This window comes from Heterodontus francisci, chromosome 2, assembly GCF_036365525.1.
Source record: "Heterodontus francisci isolate sHetFra1 chromosome 2, sHetFra1.hap1, whole genome shotgun sequence".
Classification (NCBI taxonomy): Eukaryota; Metazoa; Chordata; class Chondrichthyes; order Heterodontiformes; family Heterodontidae; genus Heterodontus; species Heterodontus francisci.
In genome coordinates, this window is record NC_090372.1 from 210333145 (window position 1) to 210360168 (window position 27024).

Sequence of the window (27024 nt, forward strand, 5' to 3'; positions counted from 1 at the left end):
CCATCACATTCCTGACTTGTGCCTTGTAGATGGTGGACAGGCTTTGGGGAGTCAGGAGGTGAGTTACTCGCCACAGAATTCCCAGCCTCTGACCTGCTCTTGTAGCCACAATATCTATGTGGCTGGTCCAGTTCAGTTTCTGGTCAATGGTAGCCCCTAGGATGTTGATAGTGGAAGATTCAGCGATGGTAATGCTATTGAATGTCAAGGGGACATGGTTAGATTCTCTCTTGTGTGAGATGGTAATTGCCTGGCACTTGTGTGGTGCGAATGTTACTTGCCACTTATCAGCCCAAACCTGGATGTTGTCCAGGTCTTGCTGCATCTCGACACAGACTGCTTCAGTATCTGAGGAGTCGCGAATGGTGTTGAACATTTTGCAATCATTAGCGATCATCCCCACTTCTGATCTTATGATGGAGGGATTGACTTCCAGCAACCACAACCATCTTCCTTTGTGCTAGGTGTGACTCCAACCAGTGAAGAGTTTGCCCACTGATTCCTATTGACTCCAGTTTTGTTAGGGCTCCTTGATGCCATACTCAGTCAAATGTTGCCTTGATGTAAAGGGCAGTCACTCTCACCTCACCTCTGGAGTTCAGCTCTTTTGCCTATGCTTGGACCAAGGCTGTAATGAACTCAGGAGCTGAGTGGCCCTGGTAGAACCCAAATTGAGCAGTGAGCAGGTTATTGCTGAGCAAGTGCCGCTTGATAGCACTGTCTATGACCCCTTCATCACTTTACTGATGATAGAGCGTAGACTGATAGGGCAGTAATTGGTCAGGTTGGATTAGTCCTGTTTTTTGTCTGCAAGATTAATTTGGGCAATTTTCCGCATTGCCGGGTAGATGCCAGTGCTGTAACTGTACTGGAACAGCTTGGCTCGGGGCAGGGCTAGTTCTGGAGCACAAGTCTTCAGTACTATTGTCGGAATGTTATCAGGCTCCATAGCCTTTGCAGTATCGAGTGCCTTCAGCTGTTTTTTTTGATATCACGTGGAAGGAATCAGATTGGCTGAAGACTGGCATCTGTGATGCTGGGGACCTCAGGAGGAGGCCGAGATGGATCATCAACTCGGCACTTCTGTCTGACGATGGATGCAAATGCTCAGCCTTGTCTTCTGCACTGATGATGGGGATATTTGTGGAGCCTCCTTCTCCTCTAAGTTGTTTAATTGTTCACCACCATTCACGACTCAATGTGGTAGGACTGCAGAGCTGTGATCAGATCCATTGGTTGCGGGATCACTTAGCCCTGTGTATTGCATGCTGTTTCCGCTGTTTGGAATGCAAGTAGTCCTGTGTTGTAGCTTCATCAGGCTGACATCTCATTTTTAGGTATACCAGGTGCTGCTGCTCCAGGGCATGCCCTCCTGCAATCTTCATTGACCAGGGTTGATTCCCCGGCTAGATGGTAATGGTAGAGTGGGGGATATGCCGGGCCATGAGGTTACAGACTGTGGTTGAGTACAATTCTGCTGCTGCTGATGGCCCACAGCATCTCATGGATGTCCAGTTTTGCATTGCTAGATATGTTCAAAATCTATCTCATTTAGCACAATGGTAGTACCAGACCACATGATGGTGGGGACCCTCGGTGTGAATATGGGACTTGGTCTCCACAAGGACTGTGCAGTGGTCACTCTTACCAATACTATCATGGACAAATGCATCTGCGACAGGTAGGTTGGTGAAGAGAAGGTCAAGTATGTTTTTCCCTCTTGTTGGTTCCCTCTTCACTTGCCGCAGACCCAGTCTAGCAGCTATGTCCTTTAGGATTCAGCCAGTAGTATTGCTACCGAGCCACTCTTGGTGATGGACATTGAAGTCCCCCACCCACAGTACCTTCAGTGCCCTTGCCACTCTCAATGCTTCTTCCAATCTGCGGCACAGTGGCGCAGTGGTTAGCACCGCAGCCTCACAGCTCCAGCGACCCGGGTTCAATTCTAGGTACTGCCTGTGTGGAGTTTGCAAGTTCTCCCTGTGTCTGCGTGGGTTTCCTCCGGGTGCTCCGGTTTCCTCCCACATGCCAAAGACTTGCAGGTTGATAGGTTAATTGGCCATTATATATTGCCCCTAGCATAGGTAGGTGGTAGGGAAATATAGGGACAGGTGGGGATGTGGTAGGAATATGGGATTAGTGTAGGATTAGTATAAAGGGGTGGTTGATGGTCGGCACAGACTCGGTGGGCCGAAGGGCCTGTTTCAGTGCTGTATCTCTAAACTAAACTAAACAATCGGTGTTCAATATGGAGAAGTACTGATTCATCAGCAGAGTGGGGTAGGGTGGGGTGAGGGGGGGGTCAGTAGGTGGTGATCAGCAGAAGGTTTCCTTGCCCATGTTTGACCTGATGCCATGAGACTTCATGGGGTCCAGAGTCAATCTTGAGGACTCCCAGGGCAACTTGCTGCCAACTGTATACCTCTGGTGGGTCTATCCTGGCAGTGGGACAGGACATACCCAGCGATGGTGATGTCTGGGACATTGTCTATAAGGTATGATTCCGTGAGTATGACTATGTCAGGCTGTTGCTTGACTAGACTGTGGGACAGCTCTCCCAATTTTGGCACAAGCCCCCAGATGTTAGTAAGGAGGACTTTGCAGGGCCAACAGAGCTGGGTTTGCTATTGTCATTTCCAGTGCCTAGTTTGATGCCGTATGTTCCATCTGGTTTCCTTGCTTTTCTTACACTTTGTAGCAGTTTGATACAACTGAGTGGCTTGCTAGGCCATTTCAGAGGGCATTTAAGAGTCAACCACATTGCTGTGGACCTGGAGTCACATGTAGGCCAGACCAGGTAAGGATGGCAGATTTCCCTAAAGGAAGGAAATTATTGAAGGACCATCAGTGAACCAGATGGGTCTTTACAACAATTGATAATGGTTTCATGGTCACCATTAGACTAGCTTTTAATTCCAGATTTATTAATTGAATTCTAATTTCACCATCTGCTATGGTAGGCTTCGAGCTCATGCCCCCAGAGCATTATCCTAGGCCTCTGGATTACTAGTCCAGTGACATTACCACTATGCCACCGCCTCCCCATCAAGGATCGGAGCATCGGACTAGGTTCCAGCTGGCTACATGCCAATGAAAATTTGACACGTGGTGTAGGCTCTCTTTATTCTGTCAACAAAACTAATTCACATTGGCATTGCATACTGTTTTGCTTGCTAGCTGGGTTAGTACAGTTGTGCTGCTCTCCATTGATGTTTGTGTGCTTAGCTACATTATTTATGGAAGGAAATGTGTTTTAAATCAGACTTTGTGTTGATGGCATTAGTCTGGCTGTACACTTTACCTAAAGATTAATTTCCCCCATGTCCGTGGCTGAGTCAATAATTTTGTCAAGTGTTCGTGGTGCTCCATGTTGGTGCCTATCCCTGCAGAGAACCATTTCACAGCCAGCCTCGGACCCTGCTTTGTGCAGGTAGGCTACCAGCTGCCTGGATCAGACAGGCGTAATGACAGACCTGGGCCTGCAAATTTAATCAGACAGGCCTCAGGGATCCTTGGGATGGCTGAGGTGCCTCCCCTCCCTCCTTACCTTCCCCTGTTTACCAATTTTTCAACTTTTCAAGCTCACAGCTGATGGCTGGGAAGTTGAAAATAGGCCCTCACATGTCAACATTTAAGGAGAGATGATTGAAGGAAAAGGAATTAAAGTGATCAAGGAACAAAGCAGGTGAACGGGATTAAGACTACTGCCTGTATAAATGCCAACATGACCTGCTTACTCCTATTATAACTGGTACATGTCGATTTTCAATGGTAAATGTTGACAGTAATTGTGCAATTAAATAATAGAGGTGAAGTTTCCATATACAATAGATCTTTTAATAGAATATATAGATAATAAGTATTGCCTTAAAGTTTTTAATTGGCAGCTTTCTAAACAGTTTTGCTTTCCATTTCCCGTAGGTGCACCGTCCATTGTACTAGCAATTTGGATCATTATAAAGCTGTGCATTGATAACGAAGGGTAAGTCTAAATCATTTCTGAAATCTAGGGCCTGATTTTAACTCTGTTTAACTCTGTCCAACTCTGTCCAAGTGAATGGGTTTTGAATAAGTTGAAATGGGAACCTCGTGGCTTAAACATCTCATTTTTTGTTTTGCTTTTTCCGAGATCATTTTGCACCTTCAGGAATCTAAAAAGTGAATGAAAAGCAAATTTTAGAAACCAGAGTGAAATTTTCTGGGCCTAGCACTGCCCTGCTCCCCACCACCCCCCACCGGCCCCTCCCCCAACCACCACCCCCTTGCCCCCTCACTATCTCACATCGAACAGTAGGGTAACTGCAAAACCATAGGGGTGGAAGGGGGCAGGGATATTGACTGCAGTTTCTAGCCAACAGAGCACATGATAGACCCTCAGCCTGAACTCAGGAACCACGGGGATAATTTAGGCCGCCAAGTGAATTCATTTTGTCAACGTTTCTCTGCCAAATAGGCATATGGGAGCCTTGGCTTTATAAATAGAGGCATAGAACACGGGTTAAGTCTCAGTTGGAGTATTGTGTCCAGTTCTGGACACTACACTCGAGGAAGATGTCAAGGTCTTGGAGAAGGTGAAGAGGATACTTACCAGAATGGGACCAGGGATGAGGAACTTCAGATAGGGGAGAGACTGGAGAAGCTAGGATTGTTCTCCTTAGAGCAGAGAAAGGTAAGAGGAGAGTTAATAGAGGTGTTCAAAATCATGAGGGGCTTTTGATAAAGTAGATGAGGAGATTGCTTGCACTGGTAGCAGTGTAAGTAACTGGCAGAACCAGACCTGAGATTATTGGCAAAGAATCTCGGGAGGAAATGAGGAGAAGTTTTTTAATGCAGTGAGTTGTTATGATCTGGAATGTACTGCTTAAAAGGGCAGTGGGAGCAGATTCGATAGTAACTTTCAAAAAAGAATCGAATAAATACTTAAAAAGGACATATTTGTAGGGCTATGGGGAAAGAGTGGTGGAGTGGGACTAATTGGATAGCTCTTTCAAAGAGACATTACCCCAAGCATAATGGGCCAAATGGGCTCCTTTTGTGCTGTGGGATTCTCTGGCACATCTTTAAATCCACTGGCTCTGCCTTCCTCTATCCCACTGGTTTGCTAGTCCAGGGAAGGCGTATGGGCCACAGAAGGGTGCGAATGGACAGCTGTGGTCTCCTGAGCAACATCCTTGAAAATGGCTGCCCTGTTGAGGTAATTTGCCTGAGATTCATTGTCAGTTATTAACTTGTGCATATTTTTTTTCTCATCTCTCTTCAACCTTCACCTCAATAGAAATTGTCAAAACAGAGATTGATAGATTTTTGTTACGCCAGGAATATGGAAGCAAGGCAGGTAAATGGAGTTAAGTTACAGATCAGTTGTGATCTAATTGAATGGCAGAACAGGCTTGAGGGGCTGAATGGCCCACTGCTGTAATATGTTCTTCTCCCAAAGTTGTTGATTCCCTTGCTGGCATTATTGTAGTTGCCTCCAATGCCCATACCATCGGTCAGCCCTGACAATGGGGCTCGGTAGGACAATAATCTAAGGGAGGACAATTGGCATCACAGCCAAGCCTAATCTCTGTCATCCACACCTTCCAACAGGGCTCACTGGATTAACGATTGGTTAATTTTTCCCTTCCCTGCCCCAGGGTTCATGATGTTAATTATCGGGCCCCAGCCACATACCTGGGTTGATTCAGCACAGGGGAGGAGAACTTCCTGTTGTGGGACTCAGCAATCACTCAATCATTATCTCTCCTCCCATCTCTTCTCTTGGTGAAGGGAAAAGAAGATAAAAGAGGATAAAATGGAACAGATCCATAGCAACGACTAGGCCTTCGGATTTGGTCCTGTCATACAGCATTCAGAGAAATTCAAACTAATGATTACATTTTTTGCAGAAGAAAAATTCATTATTTTATTTTTAAGGTTTACCTTTGTGCAGTTCAATGAGAGGACGGGTGAATTGAATTGCAAAACAAGCTGAAGTTTTGGCTGAGAGTTAAATGGACCTGGAGTTGAAGTTTTAGCAAATTACTAATGTAAAAAAGTGGTTCAATTTTTTTTTCATGTCCATTACAGTACCTGGCATTAATCTTTATTTTGCTTGTTTTATTTATTAATTTCTTCTCAAAATGTAAGTGATGCTGACAAGGCTTCATTTAATTGTCCATCCCTGGTTGCCGTGACAATGTGGAGTTGGTTTTAGGGCAGTTCCCTGGCTTAGGGAAGTGTAATCATCGAACTCATACTTGGACACTCTGGTGGGAGGACAGTATGATCCTTCCAGACGGACCTTGCGATTTGCTCTGCTGTTTACCCAAAGAAATTAACTTTACAACCAAAAGGTTAATTTATTTTGCCATTATAAGTTATTGTTGTGTCTCAGTGAGTTAAACAATGAGTGGCTGATCTGCACAAACTGTAAAGGTCCCAAGTTTGATCCCTGGTCTGTGTTGCATTAGCTGATTTTAAGTCAGGAAATAATTAACATCATAAATGACCTTTAGTGTCTCGGAGTTCAAGTATAGGAAAACCGTCTGAGGTTCCTTCTTCAGGTAAGGAGAGGATAGAAAGAAGAAACCTGTAAACTCCAGGAAGGTATCAATGGACTAGTCAGGTGGGTGGAACAGTGGCAAATAGAGTTCAATCCAGAGAAGTGTGAGGTAATGCATTTGGGGAAGGCCAACAAGGTACGGGAATACACAATAAATGGTAGGATACTGAGAAGTGTAGAGGAGCAGAGGGACCTTGGAGTGCATGTCCACAGACCCCTGAAGGTGGCTGGACAGGTAGATAAGGTGATCAAGACGGCACACGGGATACTTACCTTTATTAGCCAAAGCATAGAATATAAGAAATAAAAATAGAAAGTGCTGGAAAAACTCAGCAGGTCTAGCAGCATCGGTGGAGAGAGAAGCAGAGTTAGTGTTTTGGGTCAGTGACCTTTCCCACTGACCTGAAACATTATCTCTGCTTCTCTCTCCACCGATGCTGCTAGACCTGCTGAGTTTTTCCATCACTTTCTGTTTTTATTTCCGATTTCCAGCATCCGCAGTATTTTGCTTTTAGCATAGAATGTAAGTGCAGGGAGATTATGCTGGAACTGTGTAAAATACTAGTTAGGCTACAGCTGGCGTACTGTGTGCAGTTCTACTCATTACACTATAGGAAAGATGCAATTGCACTATAGAGAGTACAGAGGAGATTTACGAGCATGTAACCTGGACTGGAGAATTTTAATTAAGAGAAAGACTGGATAGGCTAGGGTTGTTTTCTTTGGAACAGAGGAGGCTGAGGGGAGACCTATCTGAAGTGTATAAAATTATGAGAGGTCTAGATAGTGTGGATAGGAAGGTCCTATTCCCCTTTGTTAAGGGGGGCATAGGTTTAGGGTAAGAGGTAGGAGGTTTAGAGGGGATTCAAGGGGAATTTTTTTCATTCAGATAGTGATGGGAATCTGGAACTCACTGCCTGAAAGGGTGGTGGAGGCAGAAGCCCTTATAATATTTAAGAAGTACTGGGATATGCACATAAAGTGTCATAACCTACAAATCTATGGACGAAGAGCTGGAAAGTGGGATTAAGCTGGATGGCTACTTATCGGCTGGTGTGGCCACGATGGGCCGAATGGCCTCATTCTGTGCTGTAAATTTCTCTAATTCTATGATTCCATAAAAGACCTGGGTGTAGTGTTCCGGCAGTCACTGGTGTGAAATATAATAACTTTGATGAGGAACCTAGTGGAACTGGCCCTGGTGTGCAGTTAGAATGCTCACTAGTTCTTCTTCTTTGCGCCCCTCTATGAACATTTTCCATGTTACATACCATCAAACACTACAAGCAGTGAACCGAGGACCACCTTTCAGAGCTCCAGTGCTGTACAATAGTCACTGAGAGGTGCATAAAGTGATTGTGCAGGACTTGCCCACCATCGACATACAGGACCACCAAGGAGTGGCCAACTCACCAGGATTGCCCTGGAGTCTCCAGGAATTAAAGACTAATCTCCAGGGGGAAAAGTCACAGTGGCATTAAAATAAAATGGTGTGTTTTAAAAAAAAAAAAAATTCTTTCAACTCTTCGGTTATTTATAATAAAAAATATCTGAGATGGGGGAAGAGGCTCAAAAGCTATCCAATCGAGTAAAGAGGAGTCTCTTCGCTTTCCGATTGGCCGTGGGGAGGCGGATGCTTTGATAATGGGCGCGATGGGTGACCAATGGCGAGAAAGTGGGGGCAGGGCAGAATGAATGACACTTCCAGGAATGCAACCAACTGGAGTTGGCAAATCTACCATCACACCAATTTAATGAATAAAATTGAACTGAACTGTAAGATTAATGCAAGAAATGACACCCAGGAGTGCCAATGACAGAAAGCTTTATACATTGAGTATAATGTATTGTGGAACAACCTGGTAATTTACTATTTTTTAAACTGTCTTGATTCCCTTCTAGATGTTGGGATGATAACGAGAATGTCTATATCTGGTGGATTATAAGAGGTGCCATATTGCTCGCAGTCTTAGTGAGTAAAAACATTATTTTTTTGATCAAATGAATGGAGTAAAATTAAATTAGAATATTAATTAAATCTAGGCTGACACTCTATAGCAATACTGAGAGAGTACTTCATCTTTGGAGGTGCCATCTTTTGGATGAGATGTTAATCTGAGGCTCCACCCGTCCTATGAGCAAGGAGGTGAAAGGTTATTGGGGTGAGCTGGGAATGTGGAATTGAGGTTACAATCAGATCAGCCATGGTGGAGCAGGCTCAGGGGGCCGAGTGGCCTACTTCTGCTCCTAATTTGTATTCGAAGTACTTTTGAAGTGTAGTCACTGTTGTAATGCAGGAAACGCAGCAGCCAATTTGCACACAGCAAGCTCCCACAAACAGTTGTTTCCCTTCCGGGGGAGTTATGAGTGGATACCTAGCAGAAGAGAATGTCCTGGTAAAGAAAATCCATTTGTAGTGAGTGGAGTAATATGGCTTCTACGCAATGGCACTATCTACATTAATGAAAGCCAATCAGCTGACTGTTCAAAGACATGGGAAGCAGGGTCTTTTGGAAAAATTTGTTAATGCTTTATCTGCAGAAACTGCTGTAGGACATGATAAATAAAGGAAGCTTATTTTATAATCAGACAATCCATTGTAGTGATTTGGTTGAGGGATTAATATTGCCAGGACACCAAGGAGAATTTCCCAACTCCTCTTCAAAATAATGCCATGGATCTCTTACAGCCAGTTGAGAGGGCAGACGAGGGCTTGGTTTTACATCTTATCTGAAATTCCAACTTTTAACAGTGCAGCGCGCCCTCTGTACAGTATCGATTCTGTACGCAAGTCTCTGGAGTGGGAATTGAACCCACAATTTTGTGACTCAGAGGTTACTTAGATGAAGTGGGTTAAGGAGAATTTCAAATATTGAGGGTTGGAGAATGGGCTCAATGGACCAAGTACTTTTTTTCTCATTCTGTTCTCATGTTTTAAATCAGTATGGTTGTCAAATATCAGGGGACATAGATCAAAGAAAAGAAACCAGGAGCAAGGCGGGTAAAGGAAAAATGTTAGCACTCCCATGGGCCAGGGATTTCTGCAATAGGAAAGTTACTGGAGTGTCAATGTCTGCTGTGGCTCAATTGGTTGCACTCTGAGTGAGGAGATTGTAGCTTCAGGTCCCACTTGAGCACAATAATTAAGGCTGATACTCCAGTGCAGTACTGAGGGAGTGCGACACTGATGTAGGTGCTGTCTTTTGAGTGAGATGTTAAACTGGGGCCCTGTCTGCCTTCTCAGTTGCACATGAAAGATCATATGGCACTATTTCAAAGAAAAGAAGGGGAGTTAACCCTAGTGTCTGGATAGTCTTTATCCCTCAATCTACATCACGGAGACTGTAATAAAAAGTCAGCAGCATTTATTTCTAAAAGGACGGCCATTTTTAATGAACTTCATTGCAATTTTTAAGGAAGTAACCGAAAAAGTAGACAAGGGAAGTGGAGTGGACATGGTATATGTGGACTTTAAGGCACCTTAGAGTGGAATTACTGGAGTAAACTTTAATTGCTTTTATAAATCAAATTTAGATTTCCATTGTCTGCAATCTAATATCAAATTAAGCTCTGCAAATACTTGATAACAAGGTTTCAAATGAACAGGATGTTCTGTTTTTATATTTATTGCAAAGGTCAACTTCATGATATTTCTGAATATCATTCATATTCTGGTGCAGAAGCTGAGATCACCAGATGTAGGAGGAAACTCATCCGCCCATTTCTCGTAAGTGACTATTTACAACAGGATGACAGATCTACCTTGGGTATGAGTTATTAATTTGGACTAACATGGCAGAGAAGATGATATTCGTAGATTTTCCCTGTAATAAGGTGTAAATAGTTTTAGAGTCATAGAATCATTTACGGCACAGAAGGAGGCCACTTGGCCCATTCAGCCCATCGAGTCCATGCCAGCTTTTCACTGAGCAATCCAGTCAGTCCCTGCTTGATCCCCGGAGCCCTGCAAGTCTATTTCCTTCAAGTGCCCATCCAGTTTCCTTTTCAAATCATTGATTATCTCCGCTTCCACCACCCTCATAGGCAGTGAGTTCCAGGCCATTACCACTCACTGCAGAAAAAGTTCTTCCTCACATCCCCCCTGCATCTCTTGCCCAAAACCTTCACTCTGTGTCCCCTAGTCCTTGTACCAACAGTTAATGCGGACAGTTTATCCTTGTCTAACTTACATATCTATGCTTGTCATAATCTTGTACACCTCTATCAAATCGCCCCTCAATCTCATTTGCTCCAGGGAGAACAACCCCAGCTTTTCCAACGTACCTTTGTACCTAAAATCCCCCTTCCCTGGAACCATTCTGGTGAATCTCCTCTGCACCTTCTCAAGGACCCTTACATCCTTCCTAAAGTGTGGTGACCAGAACTTGACGCAATATTATAGTTGGGGCCTAACCCAGAGCTTTATAAAGGTTTCCTACGTAAATGTATCAGTTCTTTATAAAAGCATCTCTTCCTCTAGTAATAATACAGCACTGTATTACATTATGAGAAAGAACACTGATATGGGGTGCAAAGGATAGATCTGAAGAGTGTATCAGCTTAGGAACATAGGAACATAGAAAATAGGAGTAGGAGTAGGCCATTCGGCCGATCGAGCCTGCTCCACCATTCAAACAGATCATGGATGATCATCTACCACTACGCCATTTTCCCCCACTATCCCTATATTCCTTGATGTTGTTAGTATCCAGAAATATAATCAATTTCTGTCTTGAACATGCTCAGTGATTGAGCTTCCACAGCTCTCTGGAGTAGGGAATTCCACAGATTCACCACCCTCTGAGTAAAGAAATTCCTCTTCATCTCAGTCTTAAATGGCCTGCCCCTTATTCTGAGACTGTGTCCCCTGGTTCTAGACTCACCAGCCAGAGGGAAACATCCTATCCACATCCACCCTGTCACGCTCTGTAGGAACTTTTAAAGTTTCAATGAGATCATCTCTGATTCTTCGAAACTCTAGAGAATACAGGCCCAGTTTCTGCAATCCCTCCTAATAAGACAATCCCGCCATCCCAGGGATTAGTCTGGTGAACCTCTGTTGCACTTCCTCTATGGCAAGTATATCCTTCCTTAGATAAGGAAACCAAAACTGTACTGAATACTCTTGGTGCGGTCTCACCAAGGCTCTATACAATTGCAGCAAGACCTCTTTACTCCTGTACTCAAATCCTCTTGTGATGAAGGCCAACATACCATTTGCCTTCCTAATTGCTTGCTGCACCTGCTTTTAGTGACTCATGAACAAGGACACCCAGGTCCCTTTGGACATCAACACTTCCCAACCTCTCACCATCTAAGAAATACTCTGCCTTTTTGTTTTATCTAGCAAAGTGGATCACTTCACACTTATTCACATTATATCTCATCTGCCATGTTCTTGCCCATTCACTTAGCCTGTCCAAATCCCTTTGAGGCCTCCTTGCCTCCTCCTCACAACTTACATTCCAACCTAGTTTTGTGTCATCAGAAAATTTGGAAATATATCATTTGGTTCCCCACATCGAAATCATTTCTATAGTTTGTGAACAGCTGTGGCCCAAGCACTGATCCTTGCAGTACCCCACTAGTAACAGCCTGCCATCCTGAGAATGACCCATTTATTCCTACTGTCTGCTTTCTGTCTGTTAACCAATTCTCAGTCCATATTACCCCCAATCTCATGTGCTCTAATTTTGTTTACTAACCTCTTGTGTGGGACCTTATCAAAAGCCTTCTGGAAATCCAAATACACCACATCCACTGGTTCTCCTTTATCTATGCTACAAGTAACTTCCTTAAAGAACTCCAGCAGGCTTGTTAAACATGATTTCCCTTCCATAAATCCATGTTGACTCTGCATTTCATATCATTATTTTCCCAGTTATCTCATCCTTTATAACAGATTCTGACATTTTCTCTACTACTGACATCAAACTAACAGGTCTGGAGTTCTCAGTTTTCTCTCTCACTCCCTTCTGAAGTAGTGGGGTTACATTTGTTACTTTCCAGTCTGCAGGAACCCTTCCAGGATCTAAAGAATATTAAAAAATGTATCCACTATCTGTATGGCCACCTCCTTCAATACTCTGGGATGTAGCTCATCTGGTCCAGGGGATCTATCAACTTTCAATCCAATTAATTTTTTTAGTACTACTTCTTTATTGATACTAATTTCTTTCAGTTACTCATTTTTACAAGTCCCTTTGTTCTCTTGTATTTCTGAGAGATTTTCTGTGTCTTCCTCCATGAAGACAGACACACAGTCTCTCCACCGTTTCCCTATTCTCCACCACAAATTCTCCTGTCTCTGCCTGTAATGGACCAACATTCATCCTAGCTAATTTTTTCCTTTTCACACAGCTAAAGAAGCTTTTACAGTCCGCCTTTATGTTTGTGGCTAGCTTCCCTTCATATTCTCTTTTCCCTTTCTTTATCAGTTCCTTGGTCCTCCATTGTTGGACTCTAAATTGCTCCCAATCCTCAGGCTTACCACTTTTTCTGGCGACTTTATAATCCACTTCCTTTGATCTAATGCAATCTTTAACTTCTTTTGTTAGCCACGGTTGATTCATCTTTCCTGCTGAGTTTTGTGTCTTACAGGAATGTATATTTGTTGTAAACCGTGTAATACTGAGCTTGGCTGAGTTGGTATCACTCTTCCTTCTGGTTCAAACCTTTCTGGGTTCTAGCCACATAAGGGTGTGATCTCATAATCCAGAGAATGTGAGCTCATATACCATGGAAGTTTGAGAATTCAGTCAAAAACATGCAGAAAGAAAACAACTGACATCAGTAAAAGTGAGCATCGTGCTGTGGGATTGTTGTTAAAAATCCAACTGGTTCACTTAATGTTCCTTCCGGCAAGGAAACTTGCCAACCTTACCCCAGTCTGGCCTATCTATATGTGACTCCAGTCCCACATCAATGTGGTTCTCTCTTAACTGCCCTCAAAAGTGATTTGGCAGGCCACTCAGTTACCATTACCTTCTCAGGACAACTTGGCTTGAACATTAAATGCCAGCTTTGCCAGTAACGCCCACATCCCGCGAATGAATGGGACGCCACCAGTACAGTGCAGTAGTGAGGGAGTACAGCACTGCCAAAGTTGGTGTCCTTTGATGGTCATTCATTTCACTGGACTGATGTTTGTAGGATCTTGTTTTGCAAATATATAAGACACTGTAGTCTATGTCTGGTGAAGTACTATGCTACTTGATAAGGTGCTTCATAAATACAAGCCTTGCTTTTCATAATAATGGTCAGATGTATATCCATTGGGTCTGAGACTGGTATCTGCTTAAAAATAACATGAGAGTGGCTGACCTGAGTTATACTGTCAGCTCTGTAATGCTTTCTGGGCTGCTTCAGCATCCAAGCAGCAGTTAAAAGTCATTGTTAACAGCAACTTTAATTCCTACAGATTCCAATGCATTGCTTGGGATCTTTTTAAGCCTCCTCATATCACTTTGAGTTTGTAGTTGATGCAAAGCTCGAAGTTGTGTGGGGCTACTTTATCAAGATGGACCCACACTGCTTGCCTAAGTCCCTTAAATTCAACCAATTTGACCTTAAAGCTGGAGCCTAACTAGGTTATTAATCAAGAGGGGCATATTGGTCGCATCCAATCCTCTTGACTTCAAGCAGTAAACGTTGGATAGAGCTCAGGGATGGGAACAGAACCATAGAAAAGTTATGGTACAAAAGGAGGCCATTCAGCCGATCATGTCTAATGTTGGCAGGTTCTTCCTTTTCCCTAGCCCAGGATGCGTTAAGGCAGTGGCTGTACTCTCTTTCCTCCATCACCTTTGGCAGTTGTCAGGGATGTAACCTGGACTGTCTGAGTGCTGCAGAACAGAGAACAGAAATAGAATGGAGAAAGCTGGATGCACACAAAATAGAGATAGGCTACTACTCGGGGATTGGACCCTATCTCAGAACTGGAAGAAAAGTCTACAGACAACTCACATTATGGGGCTTAGCTAAAGGAAAGAGGAGAGAGCAGCCATTGAAATTTAGTAATCAAATTGGCTAAATGCTTGCACATCAATACAGCTCATGAAATTGGGAGATTTGTTCAAAAAACTGGAAAGAGACAGGATTTCTTCATGTTATACATAGAAGCCATTCAGCCCATCCAGTCTATTCTTGGATGTTTCTATGGTTAGTACCTCAACCTGGAAGTGAATTCCACAGCCTCACGATACTCTGTGTGAGGACGTTTCTCTTGCCCTCTGTTCCAAATCTCTTCCACTTAATCTTGTATTTACGGTGCTTCGTTCTATACCCCTCAACTGTCTGCTTCTATCTAGCCTGACCTGTCCTTCCATAACTTTAAAGAGCTCTATAATATCAGTCTTTAAACTGTTATTTTAGGGAAGAACATTTTTTCAAGTCTTTCCTTATATTATGATGTCTTAATACAAGGCAGCAACAAATCTAGTGTTCTGCCCTGTCTAATGCCTCAATATCCTTCCTGTAGTGCCCAATACTGCACACACAGCTCTAACTGAGGCTTTATTAAGGGTTATAATAGGTTCATGATTATAGAGTTGTAGAGTCATAACGGCCCTGAAGGAGACTATTCAGCCCATCGAGTCCTTACCGGCTGTCTGTAGAGCAGTAAGGTTCACCAGACTTGTTCCCGGGATGGCAGGACTGTCCTATGAAGAGAGATTGGGGAAATTGGGCCTGGATTGTCTGGAGTTTCGAAGAATGAGAGGTAATCTCATTGAAACCTACAGAATACTTAATGGGATAGACAGGGTAGATGCAGATAAGATGTTTCCCCCAGTTGCAGAGTCTAGAAGCATGGGGGACAATTTCAAAATCAGGGCTGAGATGAGGAGAAATTTCTTTACTCAGATGGCTGTGAATCTTTGGAATTCTCTACCCCAGAGGGCTGTGGAAGCTCAGTCATTGAGTATGTTTAAAGCAGAGATGACAGATTTCTAAATACCAATGACATAAAGGGATATGGGGATAATGTAGGAAAAAGGCATTGAACTGCATGATTGTATTGAACGGCTGAGCAGACTCGATGGGCTGAATGGCCTACTCCTGCTCTTATGTTCCTATGTTCCTTCCTATGTAATACAGTTAGTCCCATTCCCCTGCAATTTTATTACCCCCAAGCGACCATCCAATTTTCTTTTGAAATCACTCATTGTCTCTGCTTCCACCACCCTCGTGGGCAGCGAGTCCCAGGTCATTCCCAATCACTGTTTAAAAAAGTTCTTCCTTACATCCACCCTGCATCTCTTCCCCAAAACTTTAACTTTGCGTCCCCTCGTCCTTTAGATTACTTCTTCGGTTTTATATTCTGCCTCTTGTCTCTAAACCTAAAATTTCATTTGCTCTTTTTTACGGCCTTATCAAGGCCTTTAACAGCTAAAAATTCCCCATGTCTTTGTTTCAAGAATGCTACATGGAGATAGGAACCCCTCTGGACATCGGGGCAACATTGTAAGAATTTTTGTGAAGGCTTCTCTATTCCATGGTCTTTAGCTAAATCTTAAACCGGTTATAAAATCCATTTTCAATGAGGGATATTGAACTGAGGAAATCTTCACAACCATGCTCCCAGTGACCCTCCATTCCTGGCCCTTGTTCACTCTTTGCCCTTCCCTGAGATGAGGGCAGTAGTTCAAGTTTGAATTTTTTTTGTTTTTGTTTTAAAAATACACTTTCTTTTCCAGGAGACTGACCAAATCAACTCTGCTCCTCATCCCACTCTTTGGCGTCCATTATATTGTGTGCGTGTTTCTCCCCGATCACATCGCGGAAGATCTGAGGCTCCACATCGAGCTTGGGATAGGATCGTTTCAGGTACAGTCCACACCATTCAAGCTAAGCACGGGCTGTCACTGATATCAGATAAACACGGACCATTCGCCGGTGCATAAGAACCTAAGAACATAAGAGATAGGAGCAGGAGTAGGCCATTCGGCCCCTTGAGCCTGCTCCGCCATTCAATAGATCATGGCTGATCTGATTGTGGCCTCAACTCCATTTTTCTGTCTGCCCCCCCAGAACCCTTGACTCCCTTGTAAATCAAAAATCTGTCTAACTCAGCCTTGAATATATTCAATGTCCCAGCCTCCACTGCTCTCCGGGGGAGACAATTCCAAAGATTAATGACCCTCTCAGAGAAGAAATTCCTCCTCATCGACATCTTAAATGGGAGAGCCCTTATTTTTAAACTATGCCCTCTAGTTCTAGATTCCCCCATAAGGGGAAACATTGGTGCTTTTTATAAAAGGCTTTTAACACATTAAGCGCAGTCAATAAATCCTTATTCTGTACTTACCATTTGAAAGGCTGTGCTGAATTCAGGTAAAATCAGGCTTTCAAGCAGTTCCAATCAGCTGCTTGCATCGTGTCACCATAGTGATGAGAATCTGAGTGCAATGGTTAGCCACTAGGAGGTGATAATATTTTTACAATATGCTGGTTGCTTACCTTGACTGTGTTGCCAATCCGGGTGCATAGCTCACAAATCACACGAGCATCAACTCACCCATTATAAGCATTGGGGACTGTATGTGCTCAGACATTCAGAGGGCAACTTTAAACCCCACCTCCCAAAAAAAAACAGGAGGGTTTGGATGGGCTGGGAAGTTAAAATGTTAAAACTCTGACAGAGGAATCCAGCCATCATTGAACCTGCCCATTTCTAGTCTTAAAGGAGGCAGAATGAGGAGCGGGTGATTAACCTACTCCCAGGAGTTGGGTTGGTCAGAAAAACCCTTTAAGGAGACTGTGTGCCTACATTTTACCAGTGATTCTATTTTTAACCACAGTCAGCCAGGTTTCCAAGGCCTCAGGGTACAATTCTAAAGGGGGTGCAGGAGCAGAGGGACCTAGGTGTATATGTGCATAAGTTATTGAAGTTGACAGGACAGGTTGAGAGAGCGGTTAATAAAGCATACAGTATCCTGGACTTTATTAATCGGGGCATAGAGTACAAGAGCAAGGAAGTTATGTTGAACTTGTATAAGACACTAGTTCGGTCTTAGCTGGAGTATTGCATCCAGTACTGGGTGCTGCACTTTAGGAAAAACGTGAGGACATTGGAGAGAGTACAGAAAAGATTCACAAGAATGGTTCCAGGAATGAGGAACTTCAGTTATGAAGACAGATTGGTGAAGTTAGGACTGTTTTCCTTGGAGAGAAGGCTGAGAGGTGATTTGATAGAGGTATTCAAAATCATGAGGGACTGGACAGAGGAGATAGAAAGAAAGTGTTTCCACTCGTGAAAGGATCGAGAATGGGAGGGCACAGATTTAAAGTATTTGGTAAGAGAAGCAAAAGTGAGATGAGGAAATACTTTTTCACGCAGTGAGTGTTTAAGTTCTGGAATGTGCTGCCTGAGAACGTGGTGGAGGCAGGTTCAATTGAAGCATTCAAAAGGGAATTGTACAGTGATATGAAAAGGAAGAATGTGCAGGGTTATGGGGAGAAGGCAGGAGGATGGAACTGAGGGATTTGCTCAATCGGAGAGCCAGTGGGCACAATGGGCTGAATGGCCTCCTTCTGTACTGTAACGATTCTGTGATTCTGACAGGTAAAAGGGGGCAAGATGGACTGATCTGTGAGGCAAGTGCCTTTACAGCACTGCTTGTGGGCCTGGAGAAGCAAAAGTGTTTCTTCCAGGCCCAACAAATTACCCAGTAAACACCCGCCTGGACCTCCACTGTCTCTCCCCAACTAACATCCCCTTGATCACCGACACCCCTCTCCTCGATCTCTGAACCTCAATGTGATCACCAATGTGATTTCTGGCTCCATCACCGCTCTCTCCCCTCCCCTGTATCTGTTTCTGATCCTTGACTCTGCCTCTGATTTCTTCTCGACCACTCCACAACACACTGTACCCATCCCCTCCTCCCCCTCCCCCACAATCTCTAACCCCAACAGCACTAAACCGTCTGTTCCTGGACTGCGGCCTTACCTGCAGCAATCCCCACCCAACAGGGTAACAAACCTGTCACTCAGACTGACTTTGGGGCAGGAAACCTGTTAAAAAAACACAGACAAGGCAGAGTTAAATTTGGCACTTGGGCAATTCTGAAATACATCTCTGCCATTGACCTTAACTTTTTAAACATTTTTTCATGGGATGTGGGTGTCACTGGCAAGGCCAGCATTTGTTGCCCATCCCTAATTGTCCTTACCAACTGAGTAGCTTGCTCGGCCATTTCAGTGGGCAGTTAAGAATCAACCACAATGCTGTGGGCCTGGATTCACATGTAGGCCAGACCAGGCAAGAACAGCAGATTTTTTTTTCCCTAAACAGCATTAGTGAACCAAATAATAGCTTGTTCGTGGGCCCATTACTAAGACAAGTAATGCCACATTTTCAATTACTTGAATTCATTAATTAAGTCTAAATTCCACCAGCTTCCAGGGTGGGATTTGAATCCCTCTCCCCAGGATCAGTAGGCTATTGGCATTACCACTGTCTCCCCCAATCTTCTCTTCTATGTGGCAGTAACATTCCACATTCTAACCACTGGCTGGGTAAAGAAAACCCTTGGTTCCTTATCATCTGCTCATTCCAGAACACCAATCCTACCATCTTTCCGTTACAACGTCTAGCTAATTCTTAAATGAGATGAGTGTCATTTGGAACAGACACACTTCAGCAATATTGAAGAAGTAAATATAATTGTACAGCTCTAATGTAACTGATTCTACTCCTTTCTTTTTAAAACAGGGCTTTGCTGTGGCTCTACTATATTGTTTCCTGAATGGAGAGGTAAGAAATTATTCATTGGAGATGCTTGCAGGAGGCATTATAGTTACAGAGCTGGCACCAATTGTGAAGAGCAGGCTTGTTTGGAGTTTTCTCCGGACATTCCCACGATTCTATGGCTGCTAGCCATGCCAGTTAGAATGTCAGGCAGCAAGTTCCAGAGAAAGTATAAGAACAGAGGAATATGCTTTATATAAACTACTTGAACCTCTCAATTAGTTTTGAGTCTGTAACTCAACCCTAGGCATCCATTTTTCTATATAGAAATCACCTGAATCCTGCAATTTAATTCCAGCCTATAATTCACTCCCGGGTATCCATTATCTGATAGATAAACCATTTGAACCCCTCAGATTCGTGTCCTAGGCCTAACTATCTTGAGCTGTTCCATCAATGACCTTCCCTCCATCATACGGTCAGAATCCAGAAGTAGGGATGTGTGTTGATTGCACAATGTTCAGTTCCATTCATAACTCCTCAGATACTGAAACAGTCCGTGCCCGTACAAAAATTGGACAACATTCAGCCTCCAGCAAGTAACATTCGTACCACACTAGTTCCAGGCAATGATCATCTCCAACAAGAGAGAATCTAACCATCTCCCCTTGATGTTCAATGACATTACCATTGCTGAAACCCCCACTATCAACATTATGGGGGTTACCATTGACCAGAAACTGAACTGGAACTGGCAACCACATAAATACTGTGGCTACAAGAGCAGGTCAGAGGCTGGGGATTCTGCAATGGGTAACTCACCTCCTGACTCCCCAAAGCCTGTCCACCACCTACAAGGCACAAGCCAGGAGTGCAATGGAATACTCTCCAAATGCCTGGATGAGTACAGCTCCAACACTCAAAAAGCTCAACACCATCCAAGCTAAAGCAGCCCCCTTGATTGGCACCTCTCCACCACCTTAAAAATTTACTCCCTCCACCACCAATGCACAGTGGCAGCAGTGTGCACCATCGGATCATTCGGGAGGTGGAGGGGATTATTGACAGGAGTTATAGGGAGGCAGTCACACCTCAGGTAAAAGAAGTAGGTAGATGGGTTACCGTCAGGGGAAGGAAAGGGAACCAGCAGGCAGTGCAGGGATCCCCTGTGGCCGTTTCCCTCAACAACAGGTATACCGTTTTGGATACTGTTGGGGGGGACGACTTACCAGGGGTAAGCAATGGGGTGCAGGTCTCTGGCACAGAGTCTGTCCCTGTTGCTCAGAAGGGAAAGGGGAAGAGGAGCAGAGCATTAGTCATTGGGGACTCCATAGTTAGGGGAACAGATAGGAGGTTCTGTGGGAACGAGAGAGACTCACGGTTGGTGTGTTGCCTCCCAGGTGCCAGGGTACGTGATGTCTCTGATCGTGTTTTTGGGATCCTTAAGGGGGAGGGGGAGCACCCCCAAGTCGTGGTCCACATAGGCACCAACGACATAGGTAGGAAGAGAGATGGGGATTTAAGGCAGAAATTCAGGGAGCTAGGGTGGAAGCTTAGAGCGAGAACAACCAGAGTTGTTATCTCTGGGTTGTTGCCCGTGCCACGTGCTAGCGAAGAGAGGAACAGGGAGAGAGAGGAGTTGAACACGTGGCTGCAGGGATGGTGTAGGAGGTTTTGGTTTCCTGGATAATTGGGGCTCTTTCTGGGGTAGGTAGGACCTCTACAAACAGGATGGTCTTCACCTGAACCAGAGGGGTACCAATATCCTGGGGGGGAGATTTGTTAGTGCTCTTCGGGGGGGTTTAAACTAAATCAGCAGGGGAATGGGAACCTAAATTGTAGTTCCAGTGTACAGGCTGTTGAGAGTAGTGAGGTAGGGGATAAGGTTACAAGGACGCAAGAGGGCACTGGCAAGCAAGAACTTGGTTTAAAGTGTGTCCACTTCAACGCCAGGAGCATCCGGAATAAGGTGGGTGAGCTTGCAGCATGGGTTGGTACCTGGGATCTCGATGTAGTGGCCATTTCAGAGACATGGGTAGAGCAGGGGCAGGAATGGATGTTGCAGGTTCCGGGATTTAGATGTTTCAGTAAGAACAGAGAAGAGGGTAAAAGAGGGGGGGGTGTGGCATTGTTAATCAAGGAAAGTATTACAGCGGCAGAAAGGACGTTTGAGGACTCGTCTACTGAGGTAGTATGGGCCGAGGTTAGAAACAGGAGAGGAGAGGTCACCCTGTTGGGAGTTTTCTATAGACCTCCGAATAGTTCCAGAGATGTAGAGGAAAGGATAGCAAACATGATTCTCGACAGGAGCGAGAGTAACAGGGTAGTGGTTATGGGGGACTTTAACTTTCCAAATATTGACTGGAAATACTATAGTTCGAGTACTTTAGATGGGTCTGTTTTTGTCCAGTGTGTGCAGGAGGGTTTTCTGACACAGTATGTGGACAGGCCAACCAGGGGCGATGCCACATTGGATTTGGTACTGGGTAATGAACCCGGCCAGGTGTTCGATTTAGATGTAGGTGAGCACTTTGGCGATAGTGATCACAATTCGGTTAGGTTTACCTTAGCGATGGGCAGGGACAGGTATATACCGCAGGGCAAGAATTAGAGCTGGGGGAAAGGAAATTATGACGCGATTAGGCAAGATTTAGGATGTGTAGGATGGGGAAGGAAACTGCAGGGGATGGGCACAAACGAAATGTGGAGCTTATTCAAGGAGCAGCTAATGCGTGTCCTTGATAAGTATGTACCTGTCAGGCAGGGAGGAAGTTGTCGAGCGAGGGAGCCGTGGTTTACTCAAGAAGTTGAAGCGCTTGTCAAGAGGAAGAGGGCGGCTTATGTTAGGATGAGACGTGAAGGCTCAGTTAGGGCACTTGAGAGTTACAAGCTAGCCAGGAAGGATCTAAAGGGAGGGCTAAGAAGAGCAAGGAGAGGACACGAGAAGTCATTGGCGGATAGGATCAAAGAAAATCCTAAGGCTTTCTTTAGGTATATCAGGAATAAAAGAATGATAAGAGTTAGAACAGGGCCAATCAAGGATAGTAGTGGGAAGTTGTGTGCGGAATCAGAGGAGATAGGGGAAGCGTTAAATGAATATTTTTCGTCAGTATTTACAGTAGAGAAAGAAAATGTTGCCGAGGAGATTACTGAGATACAGCCTACTAGGCTAGATGGGATTGAGATTCACAAGGAGGAGGTGTTAACAATTTTGGAAAGAGTGAAAATAGATAAGTCCCCTGGGCCAGATGGGATTTATCCTAGGATTCTCTGGGAAGCCAGGGAGGAGATTGCAGAGCCGTTGTTGTTGATCTTTATGTCGTCATTGTCGACAGGAGTAGTGCCGGAGGACTGGAGGATAGCAAATGTTGTCCCCTTGTTCAAGAAGGGGAGTAGAGACAGCCCTGGTAATTATAGACCTGTGAGCCTTACTTCAGTTGTGGGTAAAATGTTGGAAAAGGTTATAAGAGATAGGATTTATAATCATCTTGAAAAGAATAAGTTCATTTGCGATAGTCAGCACGGTTTTGTGAAAGGTAGGTCGTGCCTCACAAACCTTATTGAGTTTTTCGAGAAGGTGACCAAACAGGTGGATGAGGGTAAAGCCGTGGATGTGGTGTATATGGATTTCAGTAAGGCGTTTGATAAGGTTCCCCACGGTAGGCTATTGCAGAAAATACGGAAGTATGGGGTTGAAGGTGATTTAGAGCTTTGGATCAGAAATTGGCTAGCTGAAAGAAGACAGAGGGTGGTGGTTGATGGCAAATGTTCATCCTGGAGTTTAGTTACTAGTGGTGTACCGCAAGGTTCTGTTTTGGGGCCACCGCTGTTTGTCATTTTTATAAATGACCTGGATGAGGGTGTAGAAGGGTGGGTTAGTAAATTTGCGGATGACACGAAGGTCGGTGGAGTTGTGGATAGTGTCGAAGGGTGTTGTAGGGTACAGAGGGGACATAGATAGGCTGCAGAGCTGGGCTGGGAGATGGCAAATGGAGTTTAATGCGGAGAAGTGTGAGGTGATTCACTTTGGAAGGAGTAACAGCAATGCAGAGTACTGGGCTAATGGGAAGATTCTTGGTAGTGTAGATGAGCAGAGAGATCTTGGTGTCCAGGTACATAAATCCCTGAAAGTTGCTACCCAGGTTAATAGGGCTGTTAAGAAGGCATATGGTGTGTTAGCTTTTATTAGTAGGGGGATCGAGTTTCAGAGCCACGAGGTCATGATGCAGCTGTACAAAACTCTGGTGAGGCCGCACCTTGAGTATTGCGTGCAGTTCTGGTCACCGCATTATAGGAAGGATGTGGAAGCTTTGGAAAGGGTGCAGAGGAGATTTACTAGGATGTTGCCTGGTATGGAAGGAAGGTCTTACGAGGAAAGGCTGAGGGACTTGGGGTTGTTTTCGTTAGAGAGAAGGAGGAGAAGAGGTGACTTAATAGAGACATATAAGATAATCAGAGGGTTAGATAGGGTGGATAGTGAGAGTCTTTTTCCTCGGATGATGATGGCAAACACGAGGGGACATAGCTTTAAGTGGAGGGGTGAAAGATATAGGACAGATGTCAGAGGTAGTTTCTTTACGCAGAGAGTAGTAGGGGCGTGGAACGCCCTGCCTGCAACAGTAGTAGACTCGCCAACTTTAAGGGCATTTAAGTGGTCATTGGATAGACATATGGATGAAAATGGAATAGTGTAGGTCAGATGGTCGGCGCAACATCGAGGGACGAAGGGCCTGTACTGCACTGTAATGTTCTAATGTTCTAATCTACAAGATGCGCTGCAGCAACTCACCAAGACTCCTTCGACAGCACCTTCCAAACCCGCAACCTCTATTACCTAGGACGACAAGGGCAGCATGGGAACACCACCACCTGCAAGTTCTCCTCCAAGCTGTGCACACCATCCTGACTTGAAACTGTATTGCCGTTCCTTCACTGGTGCTGGGTCAAAATCCTGGAACTCCCTTGCTAACAGCACTGTGGGTATACCAACCCCACATGGACTGCAGCGGTTCAAGAAGGCGGTTCACCACCATCTTCTCAAGGGCAATTAGGGATGGGCAATAAATGCTGGCCTGGCCAGCGACACCCACATCCCATGAATGAATTTTTAAAAAAACTTGATTTTAACCCCACTTCCTACTCGCTGATGGCAACAGCAACAGGTTTAGAAGGTGTTGTCTAAGGCGCCTTGGTGCGTTTCTGCAGTGCATTTTGTAGATGGTACACACTGCTGCCACTGTGCGTCAGTGGTGGAGGGACTGAATGTTTGTGGATGGGGTGCCAATCAAACGGGCTACTTTGTCCTGGATGGTGTCGAGCTTCTTGAGTGTTGTTGGAAGTCAGTCATAAAATGACGTGATTCCTTCAGTAAAGTCACAGAAAAATAACAAAGTTTCTTTGATTAAAGAACAAATATTGGATACCCAAGAGCTGGAATACAAGCTGGAATCTTTAATCAAGAAGTTCATATGGTTTAAAGCACTGGATAACCGGGAATTACAAGATAGAATCTACCTGAGCAGTTAAGATGGTTTATGTGCAGAATAATGCATAGTTTGGAATTGCTTAAGGCTGGAATCTCACCAAATGAGTCACAAACTTTGTATAAAGAATATAACGAGGCCCAGTACTGAGTTACAAACTGGAATCTAGACAGGTGTGCAAGGGGTTCAATGAATAACTGAAATAATGAGAGGTTCATGATTTAATTAATGGATTCATAAGTTTATATGTGAATCGGAGCTTCATAAATAAGAGTGTTCAAAGTTCGTTTAGTAGTACAGAACTTGAGTATTGCTGAAAATAGAGACATGTTGTCGAAGCTTTTCGTCTTGCACTCATCAGGACAATCCGCAAGAATAACCAATGTAAGGGAAAACAACTTATACTGCATGAGAAGAGAGTGCTGATTGGTTGGTAAATGAACTCTGATTGGTAGAGGCATTGCCATGGACAATGCACTAGTTTACAGTGACAGACAGTTAACTGCCAAGCTTTGTTTGAAATTTAAACCAGGCAGCTTGACTCTGATTCTTGCGGATTGTTCTGATGAGTGTTCAAAGGTTTATATATATCTATAGCCCTGTCTCTCCTGCCTCTCCTTCTCTGTCTCTCCTGTGTATATCCCTCTTACTGTGTCTCCCTTCCTCTCTTTGTGTCTCTTTTTCTCTCAGTGTAGAATCATAGAATGGTTACAGCACAGAAGGGGGCCATTTGGCCCATCATTTCTGTGCCACCTCTCTGCAAGAGCAACTCACCTAGTCGCACCCCACCCCCCCACCGCCTTTTCCCGTAGCCCTTCAAATTTTTTCTAGTCAGATAATTATTCAATTCTCCTTTGAAGGCCTTGATTGAATCTGCCTTCACCATAAAGTCTGGCTCGGGTCTGCAAATGAAACCCGACCAGAGCCCAACAGAACCACATCCGACCCAGAGCCCGATCCGGCCCTAGTCCTTCCATTTTTTTCCCGCGCCCGACCCAACCCGACCATCAGTTAACCTACCTTCCGTTTTTCACTTTGTTGCTGATCTGCATAAGCTTAAAATAACTGTAACAAAACCACCTTTCAAGCCCAAAAAGTAAATGAATCCTCTTAATCTTCTCTTCTCCAAGGAGCACAGGCCCAGCTTCTCCAATCTATTCACATAACTGAGGTTCCTCATCCCTGGAACCATTCTTGTGAATCTTTTCCGCACCCTCTCTAATGCCTTCACATCTTTTCTAAAGTGTGGTGCCCAGAACTGGACACAATACTCCAGCTGAGGCCAAACCAGTGTTTTATCCAGGTTTATCATAACTTCCTTGTTCTTGTACTCTAGGCCTCTATTTATAAAGCCCAGGATCCCATATGCTTAATTAACCATTTTCTCAACCCGCTCTGCAATGATTTGTGCACATATACCCCCAGGTCACTCTGCCCCTTCACCCCCTTTCGAATTGTATCCTTTATTTTATATTGCCGTTCCTCGTTCTTCCTATCAAATTGAATCACTTCATACTTCCCTGCATTAAATTTCATCTGCCACATGTCCACCCATTCCGTCTTTTGAAGATTATCACTATCCTCCTCACAGTTCACAATACTTCCAAGTTTTGTGTCATCTGCAATTTTGAAATAGTGCCCTGCACACACAAGTCTAGGTCATTAATATTTCTTTTGGGCCTCCTTATCTCGAGAGACAATGGATACGCGCCTGGAGGTGGTCAGTGGTTTGTGAAGCAGCGCCTGGAGTGGCTATAAAGGCCAATTCTAGAGTGACAGGCTCTTCCACAGGTGCTGCAGAGAATTTGTTTGTCGGGGCTGTTGCACAGTTGGCTCTCCCCTTGCTCCTCTGTCTTTTTTCCTGCCAACTACTAAGTCTCTTCGACTCGCCATTAATATAGATTAAGAAAAGCAGCGGTCCTACACTGACCCCTGGGGAACCCCACTCTATACCTTCCTCCTGTCCAAAAAACAATTGTTCACCACTATTCTCTGTTTCCTGTCACTCAGCCAATTTCATATCCATGCTGCCACTGTTCCTTTTATTCCGTAGGCTTTAACTTTGCTGACCAGACTGTAATGTGGCACTTTATCAAAAATACCTTTTGGAAGTCCATGTGCACCACATCAACTGCATTACCCTCATCAGCCTTCTCTGTTATCTCAGCAAAAAACGCAATCAAATTAGTTAAACACGAATTGTCTTCAACAAATCCATACTGGCTTTCCCCAATTAATTCACACTTGTCCAAGTGACTGTTAATTTTGCCCCGAATTATCGTTTCTAAAAGCTTTCCCACCACCGA

The 27024-nt window shown here is 44.3% G+C and overlaps 1 protein-coding gene across 2 annotated transcripts in view; it reads left to right on the forward strand.

Moving 5' to 3' along the window:
• The window catches only part of LOC137350711 (pituitary adenylate cyclase-activating polypeptide type I receptor-like), an 83156-nt gene that overhangs the window by 37353 nt on the left and 18779 nt on the right, over nt 1-27024 (forward strand). For both annotated transcript variants that reach the window (XM_068015631.1, XM_068015640.1), the window contains 5 exons: nt 3922-3982; nt 8447-8516; nt 10180-10271; nt 16240-16369; nt 19260-19301. In XM_068015631.1, the coding sequence (XP_067871732.1) occupies nt 3922-3982; nt 8447-8516; nt 10180-10271; nt 16240-16369; nt 19260-19301 (395 nt within the window). The remainder of the gene's footprint in view (nt 1-3921; nt 3983-8446; nt 8517-10179; nt 10272-16239; nt 16370-19259; nt 19302-27024) is intronic.